Source organism: Phoxinus phoxinus (genome assembly GCF_949152265.1).
Source record: "Phoxinus phoxinus genome assembly, chromosome: 11".
NCBI lineage: Eukaryota > Metazoa > Chordata > Actinopteri > Cypriniformes > Leuciscidae > Phoxinus > Phoxinus phoxinus.
In genome coordinates this window covers 34,491,385-34,509,832 of record NC_136886.1, presented here as the reverse complement: position 1 = coordinate 34,509,832, position 18,448 = coordinate 34,491,385, and the positions used below count along the sequence as shown (strand labels likewise).

The following is an 18,448-nucleotide window of genomic DNA, read 5'->3' as shown; positions in this document are numbered from 1 at the left end:
TTTTATTTTGATAAACATGACACAATATAACATTGCGACTACATGAAAAGCTTTCAGTTATAAAAAAACGATTTGTGAGCATTAGTGGAACTGAAGGTTTAAGATCGTTGATCGTTGCCATGCGGTGGATTCGGCCAATCGTGGATCAGTTGTGTCGTCATCAGACCTCGTGAGTTGCTCTGGAGAAATTGCACTGGCTGAGTCCTGCTCTCCAATCGCTCTCACGAGACTGAAGCCATACGTCACAGTCACGGGGCGTCACTGTCTGAAGTCGGACACAAGTTCTAACCGGCATGCAAGTCAACTCAAGTCAGCCGCTGATCATGCACGATCCACGATTGGCCGAATCCACCGCATGGCAACGATCACGTGTTTATTCTCACACCTTCAGTTCCACTAATGCTGTCACCACAGTTCCACTGTTATTTTTATTACAGTGAAAGCTTTTCATGTAGTCGCAATGTTATATTGTGTCATGCTTATCAAAATAAAACTGATACAATGTAGACCCCACTTCATTGGTATTTAGGCTTATGTTGAACTTTATTCTTGTACAAACAGACGCTGTATTAAGCAATAAATGTATGAAAATGTCTATGAAATATCTGTATTTGGAAAATAATGCATTTATTCCACTTCAGCTGTGGTAAAGTATGCAATCACCGCATGAGCGTCTCAATTTTAATTTCTACACCCTATCCTAATTTCTTTTAATTTAGCTCCATTTCTTACAGAAAGAGCATAATGTGCAAAGTGTTGAAGTGTTTGTGCCTCCCTACATACCACCCTTACTTTTAAGAGTCGTGATCCTGTTCCGCACATAATTTTTCACACCAGTCCATGTTCGCTGCTTCAAAGCTTCTGGCTCTGCGTCACTACGGAAAGCAGAAAGTGTCCGACTCACGTCTCAGTTTTCAGCTCCTCTCGCCTGCACACGGCAACTCACCGATCCGTTACATCCAGCAGCCGATGTCCAACACACCTAATCACTCTTCCCAGTTGTTTTATCTTTACATTCTCCCATCCCTCTATGACAGAAATATCACAAAGTTTAACATGACGTTTCATCCAACTTCATTGTAACTGAACAAAAAAAACTGAATAATGAAAATTAACTATCTTACTATCCTCTCCTTCATTAGCCTTCTTATACTCCAACTTTTCACTTCTAATTCGGTTTCATTCTATCCTCAAAATATTTCTACACTTTAGCTCTATTTCTTACAAAAAAAGCATAATGTGCAAAGTGTTGGTGTTTGTGCCTCCCTACAAACCACCCTTTCTTTTAAGAGTCGTGATCCTGTTCCGCACATAATTTTTCACACCAGTCCATGTTCGCTGCTTCAAAGCTTCTGGCTCTGCGTGAATGCATCTTTCACAGTCTTGCTTACCAGGAACTTTGCATGTCTTGATGAACTTCATCATGTGTCTCTCTACTGCTTTTACCTCACTGTCCTCCCATTTCTTTTTTGGAGCGTTTGAAGAACCTATGAAATAATTAAAAAGTAAATTCTCATTACAACTAAATCAGTAAGTAAAGACCAAATCAAGACTGTGTCTTAATGTGTAGATTTTTTTCTTTTGGCTGGATATTGCTGCATGGAGCTAATTCATGTTTATTTGATTATTGTTGTTTGTGCAATATAGAGATTTTTCTTACATTGATCCTCCTGTGAAACAGATTGATCAGATTGAACAGGTTGATCAGTCTCTGCTGGTGCTGTTGTCTGAGATAGGTCACTGTAATCCTCCTCATCACTTGACATGGAATCACCTTGGGCCTCAAGTTGCTCTAATTGACAAAAAAAATAACACTTTATTGCTTATACTTAGCATCGGTGACATAATTATATACATAATTTAGCAAATATGTACAGCACAAATACACACAGACAGTCCAAGTATACTCAACCATTTGGGTCGATTTCAATGTCATCAAGTTTCTTTCCTTTGTAGTCAGACAGTGTTCCTTTCTCCATGGCCATTAGGACTTTACTCATTTTTGCCAGCTGCAGTGTTCCCTCTGGTAACCGGTAATACTGTCTGTGGATTCTGATATCGTGACCAAGGAAATCAGCCAGTTGGTCTGCTTCATTCTCATCAAGATTAAGAATTTTAGACATGGTTGCTATGTGTTTCCTGAGCCTAGTTGATGACAGTGCTTCAGGGTTCTTTATGCCACATTCGCAAGCAGCTTTGTTGATGCACTCTCCTCCTCTGTAGGCCGACAATGCTCCACATCTGCCAAACATAAAGGGATTCTCTGCTGGAACACCACAAAGCTCACGCGTTTCAACGAGCAGCTCCATGGCAGAAACCATGGAAGGCTTGAGGAGCACAGGAACCTTTCTCCCTCGTTTACCACGGATCTCAACTCTTGTGAAGTGGAGACACAGCTTCCTCTCAAACTCAGACAGACAGATGGCAATGTCTTCGTGTAGCTCAGAAGTGTCCCTGCTTTTAAAAGCTGACAAAAGCATCCGGGATACTTCACCTTCTCTCCTTCGGTTGAACAGGATGACCTGAGACAGCGTGACCTTGGCTAGAGCAGTGTAGCTGTCAGCAGAAGGGCAAGATCTGAGCTTACTTAGGAGCCCATTGTGTTTCTTTTCAAGATGTGTGTGCAGGACTCTGACATCCTGAGTGAAAGGAATGATCTGTGGTGTGTTCCACTTGGCTTCTTTCAATGTAGTTATAGCACCAGCAGAAATGTACTCATTCCACCTTGCCTGGTGTATTTTCCTGAAGTCTCGGGCACACTCAGCACGCTCATGATCTCCATACATCATGGCATTGCTCTCAACAATACTAGAGATCTTGTTTAAAGAATGCCCAAGTTTGAGAGCTAAAGAAGGAATGCGGTAGGTGTTTTTCTCTTCATCGAAGCCAGACACAACTTTAACAGCTGCTATGACATGTTTGAAGTTTGCTGGTATGAAGAAGTCTACCATTGTTCTCAGTGGGGTAATCTTCCTTGCTTCAAGAAGAAGTCTGCCTACTTCTCTCATCTTCTGTCTGATGTAGTCATGTTTGGTCACATCAGACCCCATCCTGTTGAACATGTGCTCCCCCAGCTGCATGATGCATCTGTCAGTATGAACTACACGCGAAACTTCATCATAGTTCATAAAGGACAGTATTTTCTTGAAACCTTTGCTCACTTCTAAGCCGACTGGTGTGTTTAGAGCACACAGAGATCGAACTCTTTTCCTGCCCTTGGCATCATCATCTTTAGGTTTCAGGGGACAGTTTTTGATATGTTTCCAAAGGCTACGCTTGTTATAAAGCCCTTGGCAGTAAATGCAGTGAATGAATTCTTTGGCTCTTTGTCTATATTTTGGACGGTAGCAGGCAATCATCTCCCCATGTCCTTGTCTCACCACATCTGTGTTGTGGGCAAAGTTGCCCCTTTTTCTAAGGAGGTTTAACTGGACTCGTCTTTCTTTGGAATGTTTTGGAAATGCTACTGCCTTTACAACCCCCACTTCGTTGCGATGGACAAATTCAAGGTGTCTTGCCATTTTTGAATATGGCTTAGAGCAATAAAGGCAATACTGCTTCTTGTTGTATGTCTTGCGTTCCTGCTTTGGTGATGGCATTGACTGAATAAAAGTTTTATCACCAGATAAGGTGTTTGTCTCTTTAGATTGGCATTTCATCTTTTTTGGTGATGGTACTGTCATAGATTGATCAGATGAACTACCTGCCTCGTTGGGAGATGTTGGATGTATCAAAGCACTTTTGACCATGTCATGTCCAGAAGAACTACCATCCGATTCATCTGAGCTGATTTTTGGTATGTAGTCAACATCGCTGTAGTCTGTGACATCGCTGTAATCTGTTTCACAGTCGGCACTTCCTGAACACTGAATGAGAGAATTTAACACTTACTCATGACAGTGGTTCCTGTAACATTACATTTCATCATATTGCAGATAGCAAAGTCATAATTACCTGTCTTTTTCTTGATGGCCTTAAAGAGGATATCTGGAAAAAGGAGAAATACAAACAAATATAAATAATATACAATTTCATATAATCTATTGTTAGTTCTACCAGTGCAATACACCCCGACCATCCCAATAATTCAGCAAATGAATCTACCCACCTCCCTTAATGAGAGTGTCCCAGACACCTGTGATGAGTGAACCACAGGTGTTGATGCAGCACAAGGTGAAGATACGGGGGGAGCAGGCGAGGATGAGGATGATGAAGGCAGTGCAGGAGAAGGCGATGAGGGCTGCGCAGGCGAGGCTGTTGGTGATGTGGGTGGCGCAGGAGAAGGCGATGAGGGCTGCGCAGGCGAGGCTGTTGGTGACGTGGGTGGCGCAGGAGAAGGCGATGAGGGCTGCGCAGGCGAGGCTGTTGGTGACGTGGGTGGCGCAGGAGAAGGCGATGAGGGCTGCGCAGGCGAGGCTGTTGGTGACGTGGGTGGCGCAGGAGAAGGCGATGAGGGCTGCGCAGGCGAGGCTGTTGGTGACGTGGGTGGCGCAGGAGAAGGCGATGAGGGCTGCGCAGGCGAGGCTGTTGGTGACGTGGGTGGCGCAGGAGAAGGCGATGAGGGCTGCGCAGGCGAGGCTGTTGGTGACGTGGGTGGCGCAGGAGAAGGCGATGAGGGCTGCGCAGGCGAGGCTGTTGGTGACGTGGGTGGCGCAGGAGAAGGCGATGAGGGCTGCGCAGGCGAGGCTGTTGGTGACGTGGGTGGCGCAGGAGAAGGCGGTGAGGGCTGCGCAGGCGAGGCTGTTGGTGACGTGGGTGGCGCAGGAGAAGGCGGTGAGGGCTGCGCAGGCGAGGCTGTTGGTGACGTGGGTGGCGCAGGAGAAGGCGGTGAGGGCTGCGCAGGCGAGGCTGTTGGTGACGTGGGTGGCGCAGGAGAAGGCGATGAGGGCTGCGCAGGCGAGGCTGTTGGTGACGTGGGTGGCGCAGGAGAAGGCGATGAGGGCTGCGCAGGCGAGGCTGTTGGTGACGTGGGTGGCGCAGGAGAAGGCGATGAGGGCTGCGCAGGCGAGGATGATGGTGACGTGGGTGGCGCAGGAGAAGGCGATGAGGGCTGCGCAGGCGAGGATGATGGTGACGTGGGTGGAGCAGGAGGTGGTGACTGTGATGAGGACAGGGCAGGATGGCATGAGGTAGATGAGGCCACTATACAAGTGGACAAAGCACAGGGTGCCGATGAAGAGGGTGCATCAGATGTGGATGCGACTGAGGATGACTGTCTTGATTGAAACCGCTTCTGCAGATATATAAAGAGCTATTTAGCTTAAACAAGAATAAAATGTACATTAACAATATTGAAAACTGTAGCAGCCATATAAGATAAGAAAAAACACTGTAGGGGTGAACAAAAAAAATAAAGAAACATGTTTTGCACATTTCAAAGCAAAGATCGTTAATAAGATAATAAAACTCTTAAAAAACAAACATTTATACAAACTTTACATACAAATTGTGACAATAGTCACGTTAATAGTTACATTGGTTCATACATTAAAACTGTAAACCAATAACTAGTTAAAGGATTAGTTCACTTCAGAATTAAAATTTCCTGATAATTTACTCACCCTCACACCATCCAAGATGTCCATGTCTTTCTTTAGTGGAAAAGAAATGAAGTTTTTAGAGGAAAACATTCCAGGATTTTTCTCCATATAGTGACTTCAATGGTCCACCGGGTCGAAGGTCCAGATGTGAGTTTCAGTGCAGCTTCAAAGTCTCAACACGATCCAGCCAAGGAATAAGAGACTTATCTAGACAAACCATTTGCCATTTTATAACAAAATAAACATTTATATACCACAAATGCCCGTCTTGCACTAGCTCTGATGCCCCACACATTACGTAATCACGATAAAAGGTCACGCGGAAGGCAGGCGAAAGTACCAACCTAGTGTTTACAAAGAGAACGTGCAAAGACTAAGACAAACGGCATTTCAGACGATTTTGAAGATGGAGGAGAGTTTTTCGGCCTATCCTACCTTTTTGAACTGGAACACGCATGACCTTTCAACCTGATGAAGTAATGTGTGGCGCATCGCAGAGCTAGTGCAAGACGAGCATTTGTGGTTTAAAAGTATATAAATGTTTATTTTGTTATGGCGGCTAGTTTGTCTAGATAAGACTCTTATTCCTCAGGAGTAAGGAATTACTTTTCTTATTCTTATCGCTGCATTGAAACTCACATTTGGACCTGAAACTGTTGGACCCCATTGAAGTCACTATATGGAGAAAAATCTCCTCTTCTCCTGGAATGTTTTCCTCAAAAACAGTTATTTATATTCCATTAAAGAAAGAAAGACATGAACATCTTGGATGATGTGAGGGTGAGTAAATTATCAGGAACTTTTTAATCCTGAAGTTAACTACTCCTTTAACTAGCAGAGGTTGGTAGTAAGGCGCTACATTTTACTCCATAGCATCCTTCGGATGAGACGTTAAACCGAGGTCCTGACTCTGTGGTCATTAAAAATCCCACTGCACTTCTGGTAAAGAGTAGAGGTGTAACTCCAGTGTCCTGGAGTCCAGAACGAACGGCTTCGGAAGGTGAGGTAAACTAACAGACAGCATACCCTGAAGACCCAGATTAATTAATTGTTTCTGTTTCTCATAATTTATCCTTTTGCAATTTTTTTCTTATTCTAAATGCAATCAACATTTGATGTGTTTGGGGAATTTGGCTAACATTTTACATTTTAAATACATTCTGCTGAAATGAACGAAATGACTCGAAAAATTATTTGTTCATTTTGATGAACGAGATTCAAATATCCGAGTCAGTAAAATGATCCGAACTTCCGACTACTATTACACACGTGTGCTGGATGAAGTGGATATGCACCTACAATCAACTAAAACCAAACCTGTAAATGCATCCTATGGTTTCCCAGTGATAAAGATCTTTTCTAGTTGAACACCTGAGCAGTCAGTGGCTGCCTGTGTTGCGTGTTCATTATTTTGGGGGCAGAGCAATGAAGGGAGGAGTGTGTTTGAGTGTCGATTTCAAATATCAACAGTGTTTCTCAGAAATCACTTACTGCACTTTTAACTAGCTGGCAGTAAACATCAGTAGATAGTTGCTTCATGTATGACATGGTTACCATTTTATTCCTTGATGTTCTTGCTTTGACTGACTGCTCATGTGGACCATTGCTGTTCACCATGTCCAATTCAGGAGAGGAATCAGAAGCTGCACAATGGGGCTGGATATCAGAAAAGAAAGCAGTGTATATCAAATTCAGGATATTTGTAAAGGACAGAAAAACTTTGTTCACATTCATTCCTCTAGCTGTCCTACAATTTATCCATCATTCCTTTCACACACAACTCTATGCTAAAAGAGTCAATAATATAATGATATAATAATAATATAATGATACAGATGTTTTGAAGTGGACTTACCGATTTCTGCGGGCCCAAACTGCTGGCTGGCTTTTTATCAGTGGATTCTGCTGATGCTTGATTTAAAGGCTTGAGAAATATGAGACCACAATCACATGGTAACTAATCAGAATGAGAGTAAAAGATTATCATGAATTTACTGATTACTGATCAATCTCTTTAGCATTTTCTTGATAGTACCTTGATTCGCCATGGCCAATCTGAGTCTCCATAATTGTAAGTGATTTCCTCCCCTGGTAGAATGTCTCGTACAGCAAAGAGACAAAGGTGAGGTTTTCTGCTCACTTCAACGGTTCTCATTTTGCAAGTAGGATTTCTGGTCTCATCGTTGACAAGTCTTCCCAAGGACATGTCTTCTTTAGATGCATCCATGCTACAAAGACATAACATTTCCACTCAAGACTTGTAATCTTAGTATGCTAGACATTTTTATATATATATGTATTATACACATTTTTATAACTGGTTCTGAGCTCCAGTCCTGGAAACCCACCGCTCTGTATATGTTGTATGTGTTTTAATACAAGTACTCGTGTTTAAATTCACCTTATTCAGATGATCAGTCATCATCAGAACACGGCTCTATTAACTCAACTGAGTATGTCACAGGGTTCCTACACATTTTCCATTTCAAAATTCCATACTTTTCCAGACTCAAATTTAAAATCTTCTCTGTAGATTTTCAGACCATATTCAAAGTGTCCCTATTATGCTTTATCAAAGATTCCCTTTCATGCAATGTGTAATGCAGCTCTCTGCAAAGGTATGAAAATTAAAGAGCACGCAATAAATTAAGTTATTGTTTCTCAAAAGAAAAATCGACTTTGAACCACCTAAACCGAGTCATCAGGAATTTGAATCCCACTTCCGTGACGGCTACACGTCACTGGGTAACCAACCCGGTCACACTAAATGCGTCCCTAGCACCTATTGTGTTTATCGTGCAATTTATACGCGAGAATGAGTTTTTACATGCATAGGATACGCATGGGTTGGTTAGGGTAGGTTTAGTAGTGGTGTGGGGTGCGTGTGTATTATACGTTTGGTTAATTTTTGCGTATAAATTGCACGATAAACACAATATGTGCTATAGAGACATTTTCATGAGTATTTTCAGTCCCCCAAAAAATGGTTTTAAGCCAGTTATTTTATTCTGCTGTGGTGTCAGTAGACATAGGTTATATATAAAACTAGAAATTGTAATGCGCAAGCATGCAAAACAATTCCTGTGCACATGTGAATAGTTTCTCGAGGGCACAAAAAAGTTTATTATATACACTACTGTGCAAAAGTCTTAGGCATGTCAGTATTTTCACCCCAAAAGTGGATTTAAGCCGGTATCACCCGTGTCCCATCATGACAGTTTCACAGCATCCCTCCACCACCCCCTCATCTCACTCTTGGCTGGTTTTCTATCCGAGTCAAAGGGGGGATAAATGACTATATCTGATTTCATGCATGTGTGAACTCGTGAATGCACAGCATTTTTTTTTTTTAATTCATTAGATTTTCCATTATAGAAAACTAAACAGGGGCAATAGTCTGGAAATGGAAATATTTTTCCATACTCTACTTTCTTTTTTCCATACTTTTCCAGACCTGGAAATTACTCAAATCAAATTCCATACTTTTCCATACTTTTCCAAACCCCGTAGGAACCCTGATGTCAGGTGAAGGAGACATACAGAATGTGCAGAGAGGAGGGTCTGAGAACTAGCCTGGTAATACCAGACTCAGCTACTTCACTTTGCTTCGTAGACAGAGTCTGGAATGGCATAATAGAGAAGTGTTTTCTCTCTCGCTAGGGGGCGCTTGTCTGAAGTTTAAAATCATTGGTTACCCGTAAGCCAATCAGATAAGTTTAGTTAGGACGTATGTTATGCGCCTGTACAGCCGCATTGAACCACAGACATCATGCATCGAACTCAAATCTAAGATCGAACTTACACTGTAAACCTGCTGTAAACACATGATGATGCGAGCGAAATACCGGAGTGAACATGGCTGTAAACGACTTTTGCAGATTAGGCGTCGTTAATCTACGCATCCACGGTACAATCACGGCCTCTAAACTTATTTTTGACAGAGTGAAACAAGAAAATATTTGTAGCCAACTCTCAAATTTAGGATTATATCTTTTAAACTCAGCCAGTGCCGCTGCTAGCCATTTCGGTGCCCTAAGCATAATTCCTTTATGATGCGCTCTACCCCGAGAAGCTTCATGAGGCACACGCGCCTCTCTTGCTCTCTCTCCCTCTCTGCCGTGCACGCGCTACGCGGTTTGGAGCACAGTCTCTGTCTCGCGGGCGCGATCGCTCTAGATTCCGGAGATTTTAACTAATTCGCGGGCGTCAGTGAGCCGCTATCAATATGCGGGAGACTCCCGGAAACACTATTTTTTTGGTGCCTCCTCCGCTCTTGGTTCCCTACGCACAGCGCGTGGTGGGAGCGGCGGCACTGGTTCTCCATAACAGAGCGAATTGCATCCCGTGTCTCGTTTCGGTTTTCGATTTCTCTAACCTACCATGTAAAACTCGGCGCTTAGCGTCTACGTCACGGCTCTCAGCCCGCCCTCTGTTCGTTGATTGGCCCGGCCGTCCGAAGGCCGGTGGAAAACTGAAAGATAGGCCGCTATCTCAGACTGAATACAGGAGCGAAATGAAATTAGCGGAAGTAGGAAGTCTGACGTAGTCAGGCTATCTGAGAACCACTGATCTATATGATAGTTCACTGCAGCATCCTCTCAGTTCTCAGATAAACGCATCTAAAATTTACCATTTTGTTCTCTTTTGGGAATACAGGAAAAACAAATATTGATGACTCAAGGAAACTGCACTCAGTACTCTTCGTGTCAGTTCATGGTGAATTTTAAGTATTAGGGTGTGTTCACACCTGGCATGTTTGTTTAGACCGTTAGTGCTGTTCATTTGAATAAGTGTGAACGCTGCCATCTGAACTAGGGCTGCACGATATGAGGAAAAGCTGCGATGTGCGATAACATTGTTTAATATTGCGATAACGATATGACTTGCGATAAATGTGATTGTTAACTATACTGTTCCCATGTCTTAGTGCTTTAATAGGTTCTTTGCGTGATAGGTCAAACATTTATTACCTGCCTGGTTCAGAATAGGCTACACGATTTTGGCACGATCCGTTTGACGTATGGGTGTCGTGGTGATTCGTAATAACGACAACGGGCGTCGGGACGCAAGATTCGATCGTTTCATCTCGTATAGTGTGTCACAGTGGGCGACAACCTACGTCGCGTCTGCGATGCTTCATGACAGAAAGACTATAGCATGTTTAATTCTTTAACGGTCCTCCACGACGGGTTGAATATGTGAGCGAGGCGAGACGTGAGTGAGTGCAACAGTGAGTGTGTGTGTACGCCAGTGAGCGTGTGAGCGTATGTGTGTGTGTGTGTGTGTGTGTGTGCGTGCGTGCGTGAGTGAGCGAGTGAGTGAGCGAGGGACAGTGAGTGTGTGTTTGTGTGTCTGTGCGTGCGAGTGAATGTTTGCGAGTGAATGTGTGTGTGTGACGGCACGCGATGACTGGTCGGAAAGCAACGTGTTGTCTGTCATGTTTCTTGTCCACGACAAGATTTTAGGAGTCAAAAACGTGTAAGTTAGTGCTAATCTGAACCAGGCATTATTCATCGTGTCAGGCTGTCTGTTGCGATGTGTTCATCGCCGGAGTTCATATCGCGATGACGATGAAAATTCGATGTATCGTTCAGCCCTAATCTGAACCCTGGTGCCACCAAACAAACTGACCGAGACGCTGAAAAAATGGGTCTCAGTTGGCTTCCAAACGAACTCTGGTGCAGTTCGAATGAAATATTAACGTAACATGGACCAGAGACATGTAAACAACCAAAAACAGGAAGATGTGACCCTAAAAGGACAGACTGGTCAAGCATAACATGTTTGACGATAGAAATGCCAATCTGAACATTAAGCGTACACGGACCAAGCGAACCAAGCGAACAGAACTACAGGCATGAACTAAGTATTTTACAGTTCCAGATATTTTAGCATCCCTACTACATCAATCCAACAGTTCTATACTCACCACCAATTTTTGCCATGCCACTGAAAATCAAACAGGAACGTGTTCTCAGCTTCAGTGTAGTGTTCAGTTCGGTCAAGACTCTCCTGTGAACTCAGAAGTTCACCTCTGTATTCAAGAACAAAATCACCTCTGAAGAAAGCTCCAGCGGTGAAAACTCCACGACCTAAAGAGGAGAAATAGCTTCAGTTTCTTTAATGTCAACTATTATTTTGATTATTACTAAAAGTTCTCAACCATATTATGTACATTATATGATGTAAAAGGGAAATTACTGAAGGAAAATAGTCAATAGCCAGGCTAATCTCGAAGCATGCTTTGCTTTTTTTACTTTACATTATACTTTTAAGTCTTAAAAGTATACAGTTAAAATGTAATCAATTTTTTTTAGACAATCAATATTATCATGGCTATATATTGTTTAGAACAGAGTGCTGAAGTGATGACGTATTTTTGCAGACCAACCGGGTAGTTCACCTCCCCTGGTTCCCTCCACAAAAACCTTATAGGATTTGCAGAAAATAAGCTAAAGTTAGTCTATAAACTACACCACAGTTGCAAAACTTCAACTTCCTTATGATGAAGGTTCAACAACTCATCTAGAATGTGTCTGTGTTGCATTAATTTAAAAAACAATTATGTTTGTTTATTATTTGTATCTCTTTCGGATAGTTTTCTTTGTGGTATATGGATGTTTTATTTGGCTTCTATAGTTTAGATAAAAGTATAGAGGGTTTTTTTGTTGTTGTTGATAAATGTGCCTACAGGAACTCTAAAGCTTTAAGATCCATCTCCCTTTGTAATATATATAATGTTTTTGCATTCTTATAATGCATGTTGACTGATTGTGTGCCGTGTACATCCTTTAATCTACCTGTATAGAATAGTTTGCAAGAGTGCGATTATAAACACAACGAGGCTGTAAAAGTGACTAGATGAGTTTATCTGTTCAGTTGATGGTGTTTAATGTCCCAGACAACTTGTCTCCCATTTAGACGCTTGTTAGCAACTGTCTTTTACAAGACAAGTAAAGGCTTTTTAAAAAAAACACACAAGAGAGCATTACTGATGTATTTTATGTTGTAGAATAAACGTGATGTTTACTTGCACACCGATACGCTGATAAAAAACAACAAACAAAAAACACCTTATTGAAATAATCCATTCTGCCGTGCAAAGGCAAAGGACTGTGACTTAAATTGTGGTCGAAAATTCGTTATTTTTGGCACAATCGAGACCTCCTTTATCATGTGGATAAGTATCTTGAGTCAATTATATTGTTTTTTCAAAAAAAAGAATGGGTTGTCTTAACAGTAATTTCAAAAAGCCCACGAGAAACCAAGGCAGAACACCGTAACTCCAGTTACCGCTCTTTGGCTTTGTTTTGCAACGCTCAAATTGAGTTACGGTACTCTGCCTTTGTGTAGCCGCCCGTCAATATGAAGATACTGTGCCGGTGTTCTATCAAATAATGCCACCTATCAGATTGTACGGTGTTCTGCCTTTGTTTTACTGTCCATTAAAATTGTATTACAGTGTAGCCTGTGCACTTGGTACAGCTTCCATCAGTCCCTGTAGCTTCTGATGTCCCCAGAGCTTAGTCCTGCACAAACGCGGTCAGAACATTTAGTACGGTCTAAACCCACTCCATTGACAAACGTGCGATATCGATCGCGAAGGATATGACAGAAAAATTACACATGCCGTAGCAGATGAATACAACAAAGAACTAAAGCCCCGCCTCACCCAGATCGGGTACCGGACCTGGTTAAAACATTCATGCATTTAGCTGGCAGAGAGCCAAAACTGCACAGACGCCTTTAGCACCGCCCTGAACACCGTCGAGCCAACGCTGGACTAATAGCCTATGTCACAGGGAGTGATAATATAATGAAGCAACAAGTGCTGGTGCATACAACATCAGACCAGCTGTTACGCGAGTTATACCTACAATCACAGCGTCTGGAATAAATCCGCGGGACGAGCGAAGTGCACCACCACAATAACAGGGCAGACAGCTGAAACCACCACACACTGAAAAGACGCAGAACACAGAAGGTTGTGCTATAAATGCATTAGTCGTCGAGGTAGTCCAGAACGCACTCCCCACTGAGTCCCAAAGGGGAAATGGCATTCGTAATTTTCATGAACATACAAGGAGCGCGACACCTTCGAACACGAATCTCGGGAACCGCCTGTGATAAAGGGGTTATCTCAACGTTGAAGTGTATGCGTCTTTTAGATCCACCGCTATAAACCAGTCCCCGGGTCGAATGTGCGCAACAATCTGTTTTATCATTTTGAATGCGCTTAGCAAGTCTTATGTCACTCGATACCATACTCTTTACCACAATGGAGGTATTTTGTCATGTCTAATGTATTAATAATGCCATCAGAATGCAACCAAAGCACAGGATAGTAGGGGTGTAACGGTACATGTATTCGTACCGGACCGTTTCGGTACAGGACTTTCGGTACGGTGCACATGTGCACCGAATGCAATCTTTCACGTAAATTAGGCTAGTTTTGTGTGCGGAACATGCGTCAATTCCGAGTTTCCACACGAACATAGTAAGTGTCGGAAGTCTCCGCGTTGCACTGATTAAATCTGATTAATTGTTTTTGTGATTCAAATACATGTAAAAATTACCATAACATCTGTCTTCCTGTGTACGGACATTTGTTTATGTTGCTGTGACAACGAAACACGTGCAAGCGCGCCTGTGTTAAGAACGCTAATGCGCTCATCTGTGGACATTTCCGAATGCCTTTCTGTTAAAAGCGGGCTTTCCACACAAACAAACGTACATGTGTCATTAGCATGAGAAAAAAAATTGGATTTTAACTCTCGGGTCGGGCTCGGACATAAATATCGCATAAATAAAGATCACCACATACACGGCACGCTCGCTTTAGCCCAGCCTCTCGCTAGCTAGCGTCACGGCCAATATTGGTTTGAGAGTATTTTATTTAGTGGAGAACTTTGCAGCAGTATTTTATTTCTTATTCTTTTTTTATTTTATATCTTTTTTATTTATTAGCCTAACGTTATATTTTATTAAAAAGTGTGTTTAAAAAAGTGTAAACAAATTGTTAAAAAAAAGTTTATAGTAAACAACCAGCAGTTTAATGTTTTGCATTTCTTTCCCTTACTGTACCGAAAATGAACCGAATCGTGACTTTAAAACCGAGGTACGTACCGAACCGTGATTTTTGCGTACCGTTACACCCCTACAGGATAGTAATAAGTAGATGGTTATAAGTAATTGTAAATCATACAAATTAAATGCCATGATCACTAGATTTTATACAGCTGTTACTATAATTATTTTGTTAATGGTGATCAGCAACCAAATATTGATAATGTGGAAGTTACTGCCTTTTGGATGACATCTCACTTGTTGCTGACAATACAAAGGCAGAGTACAGTAACTTTAAAATAGTGGTCAAAAGTCAAGGTTGCGCTCAAGATTTTTTTATGTAAATCATTTTCATTACTAAAACATCTAATTGCAAGATTTCCAGTGTCCTACCTATAATTAATGTAAATTTGGCGGGACAACTAAAAATCTTTAAAGTAATTTTTCTCAGTTCCACACACGAGTTAAGGTCTTTTGCCTTTGTAGGGCAGCACTGTCCTGGTTTACATGCAAACCAATAACCACATAAACCACAAGACTTTATAAGTAAATCAGGTAAATTATCTCAAAACCTAAACATTCGTGTATCTGACTGTGTATTCCATATGTCATGTCAGTTGTAATGTTAAAGGGTAAGTTCTGTATTTTACACTTAAAGCCCTGTTTTCAGATCGTATCTGACGAAATAGAACGGTTAAGATTAAAATTTGGACACATGCTGCTGTCCCGAGAATTTTAGGTTTATTTCGCTCCCCCCCCCCACCTCCACAATGGCTGTCTATGTGCACTGGAACATTCCTTCCTAAAACACATTAAACTTTCATTTACAAAGACGTGAAACTCACCGAGTGGTCAGGGGTGTTCACTGATATGCTCACTCAAAAATCGCTGCAAAAGATGCTTTCTAACAGGTGTTTTACCATTAGTTGTAAAACTGTGGACCTATTTTTTTTCAAACGCATCACACCCATTCTTCCGTTGAGCAGGAAAACTACGATAAAACCTGTTGGAAAGCATCTTTTGCAGCGATTTTTGAGTGAGCATATCAGTGAACACCCCTGACCACTCGGTGAGTTTCACGTCTTTGTAAACGAAAGTTTAATGTGTTTTAGGAAGGAATGTTCCAGTGCACATAGACAGCCATTGTGGGGGTGGGGGGGGGAAAGCGAAATAAACCAAAAATTCTTGGGACAGGAGCATGTGTCCAAATTTTAATCTTAACCGTTCGATTTCATCAGATACGATCTGTAAACAGGGCTTTAAGTGTAAAATACCGAACTTGTCCTTTAAATAAAGCCAAGTGTATTCCAGAATTTTAACGGAAAACTTACATATTCTCCTCTCATGCAGTATCGGATGCAGTATTTTGACTGTACCCCTTCTGCATGAGATGAGAACACATTTTAAGAGTTTCTTGGGTCAAGAAAACACTCGCTCTGTCTGGATGTGCTTAAATCCACAGTATGTAAACTTTCCTGTCACACATCACACATGCTCACTTCAATAAGCCACAGAATGCAGGTGTTTACATGCAAATTTGGAATAAGGGGTAAAAATCTATCTGTGTCGATTGGCTTAAGCCGTTTATGATGACCTTAGTCTGCATTTACATGACCACAAGAACTGTCTGCTTATTATGCAATCGAGTTAAGAATGTGCAAGTAAACATTAACGTTAGGTTGATAGAACTGGAAGTGCAAACATTTAAATGTTGCTGTTTTAGGGCTCATGCCTGCAGAACTCTATTCAGGAATCTTGACTGCACAATAAAAAAAATAAAAAATATTTTTCAACTTGTGAAACATGGATATTAGTTGGCCTAATAACCATATGACTCGCCTCACATTAAATTCTCAGTTATGTAGATTAACATGATCAATAAACTGCTTAGTCATAAATACTTGCCTTTATATTTGCTGATGAACTGCTCTTGAAGCCCAGGCTTGTCGGTTTCACAGGCAATGTGGTGCTCAGCGTCCTGCAGAGGTTTTCTACGTCTTTTATTTCCCAGCATGCTGACTTTCTTTCTTGCAATGACTGGAAAAAATTTATAAAAAATATAAGGTGAATGAAATAAACAAGCATATTTAAACAATCTTGTTGATCTTACTGGATTTGTTCACCCAAAAACATACATAATTAACATACAATTACATTAATTGTTGTTCCAAATTAACCTCATGTTGTTCCAAACCTGTGTTGTGTTTTTTTCTGTTCAACACTAAAGTATATCTTTATATTATATCAGAGCTCTATTCAATGACATCACATGTGACCAGTCTACAACAGGCATTTAGATAAAAAAGGGCAATGTCAATGATGCCAAAAACCATTGGTTCTTGTGTGTCCTGTGACCACAATTGACATAAATCTACTGTATATTCATATTTGATTTAAGAGCTACAGCATATGGGAGATTTTCAATAACCAGCTAGATTCATAGGGACTATTTTTAATGTGCTTTTTGTCTGCTTTGGAGCTTGAAACACAATAAAAATACTATAAAATGTCTATGTACCGTCATTGGGCAAAACAATCAATATAAAAATAATTAATAAATAATAAATAAAAAAACATTCCACTGATTTTTTTTTATAATTGAATAATGTATTACAATAATATATCAAATAATAATGATGTAAAAAATTAGCTATTTGACAACACTTCTGAGAAAAACAATGACATAGTAGACTATCACTGACTCGGTTGTTTTGGTTAATTTGTAGAATCTAAAGAACTATTATATAAAAAATAATAGCAAAATTATATTTACTGGTCAATGCCTACAAGTAACGTTAGACAACAAACTTTTTTCCTTATAGCAACAAATCATCAAATGAGAAGCAAACTCAAATATAAGCGATAAGTAAATAAAACTCTAAGCAAAAAAAATAATTAAACCAATAAAATAAACATACATCTTATTAACTTTCATATTTCTCAATGTATTTAGTTATCTTATCATGCATTTTCAGGACAAGTCTTGATCTCACCTTTCCTGCGTGGTGGAGGGTTGTCGTCTGTTCTATGGTCTGTTTCGCGTCTTGTCACGTGTGCATTTCCCGGGAAAACGCATCCACGCACGGTCGACACTTGCGTAAATGACGTAGTTACGTATTTTGATTTCACGTGTTTTTGTCGTTTCATCACGTGTCGTGTCCATAGACTGTAAAAAAATAGGTCGTGTCCCACAACTACTTCAGAATTTATTTGAGTTAAGATGGGGGAAGGGTGTGGATTATGTCAAGGCACTAAATTAAACTTTAATGTGTACTTTAACAGCATTATCTTCTTTTTATTTCTTTAATAAATTAATGGTATTTTACATTAAAGGGCGAAGAAGCTGCTAGACCTTGTAAAAGTGCTTTAAAAACGCATAGCCACAACAGATTGTCGTCTTTTGAGCAGCACTTCTGATTAAGCTACACGTTATATACCTGTCAGTCTGTTAGTTCATCTCTCTGTCACTGCAGTCAGTCCCAGTGGGGGAGGGCGCGCGCGCGATCAGAGTCAGTGCTGTGGGGGAAGGGCGCGCGCGCGATCAGCGCTGTGGGGGAAGGGCGGCTGATCTCAACATGAGCAGATCTCAGTCAGACTGGCAGTCAGAGGCAGAGCTAGGGCTAGGGTAGGGTTAGGGTTAGGGTTAGGGTTGGATATCCAATGGCTTTTAAAATCAAGTAAGAGCAAAATAAACCTGTAAACAAACATGTAAATGTGTCAGCTTGATTCATGATTATTTTAAACATTTTATTTTCTTTTGTATGACTATACTGCTCTGTCTCTCCCCCTCCCTCCCTCCCTCCCTCCCTCCCTCTCTCTCTCTCTCTCTCTCTCTCTCTCTC

At 41.2% G+C, this 18,448-nt stretch overlaps 1 protein-coding gene across 3 annotated transcripts; it reads right to left on the bottom strand.

Annotated features, from left to right (window-relative positions):
• Positions 1 to 610: 610 nt before the first annotated feature.
• LOC307007114 (uncharacterized protein) lies at positions 611 to 18,100 on the bottom strand. 3 transcript variants are annotated; one of them, XM_079628798.1, is made up of 11 exons: positions 18,044 to 18,100; positions 17,600 to 17,772; positions 16,512 to 16,643; positions 11,470 to 11,632; positions 7,576 to 7,768; positions 7,396 to 7,497; positions 7,095 to 7,196; positions 3,955 to 3,987; positions 1,913 to 3,866; positions 1,661 to 1,792; positions 611 to 1,487 (listed from the first exon to the last, which is right to left on the bottom strand). In XM_079628798.1, exons 2-11 carry the CDS (start codon positions 17,751 to 17,753, stop codon positions 1,267 to 1,269), a joined length of 3,186 nt encoding a protein of 1,061 aa, XP_079484924.1. In that variant the 5' UTR covers positions 17,754 to 17,772; positions 18,044 to 18,100; the 3' UTR covers positions 611 to 1,266. The 3 variants fall into 3 exon arrangements, with proteins under 3 accessions (XP_079484924.1, XP_079484923.1, XP_079484925.1); XM_079628797.1 differs by lacking the exon at positions 18,044 to 18,100 and having other exon boundaries at positions 17,600 to 17,787; XM_079628799.1 differs by lacking the exon at positions 18,044 to 18,100 and having other exon boundaries at positions 7,396 to 7,464; positions 17,600 to 17,787.
• Between the last annotated feature and the right edge of the window lie 348 nt (positions 18,101 to 18,448).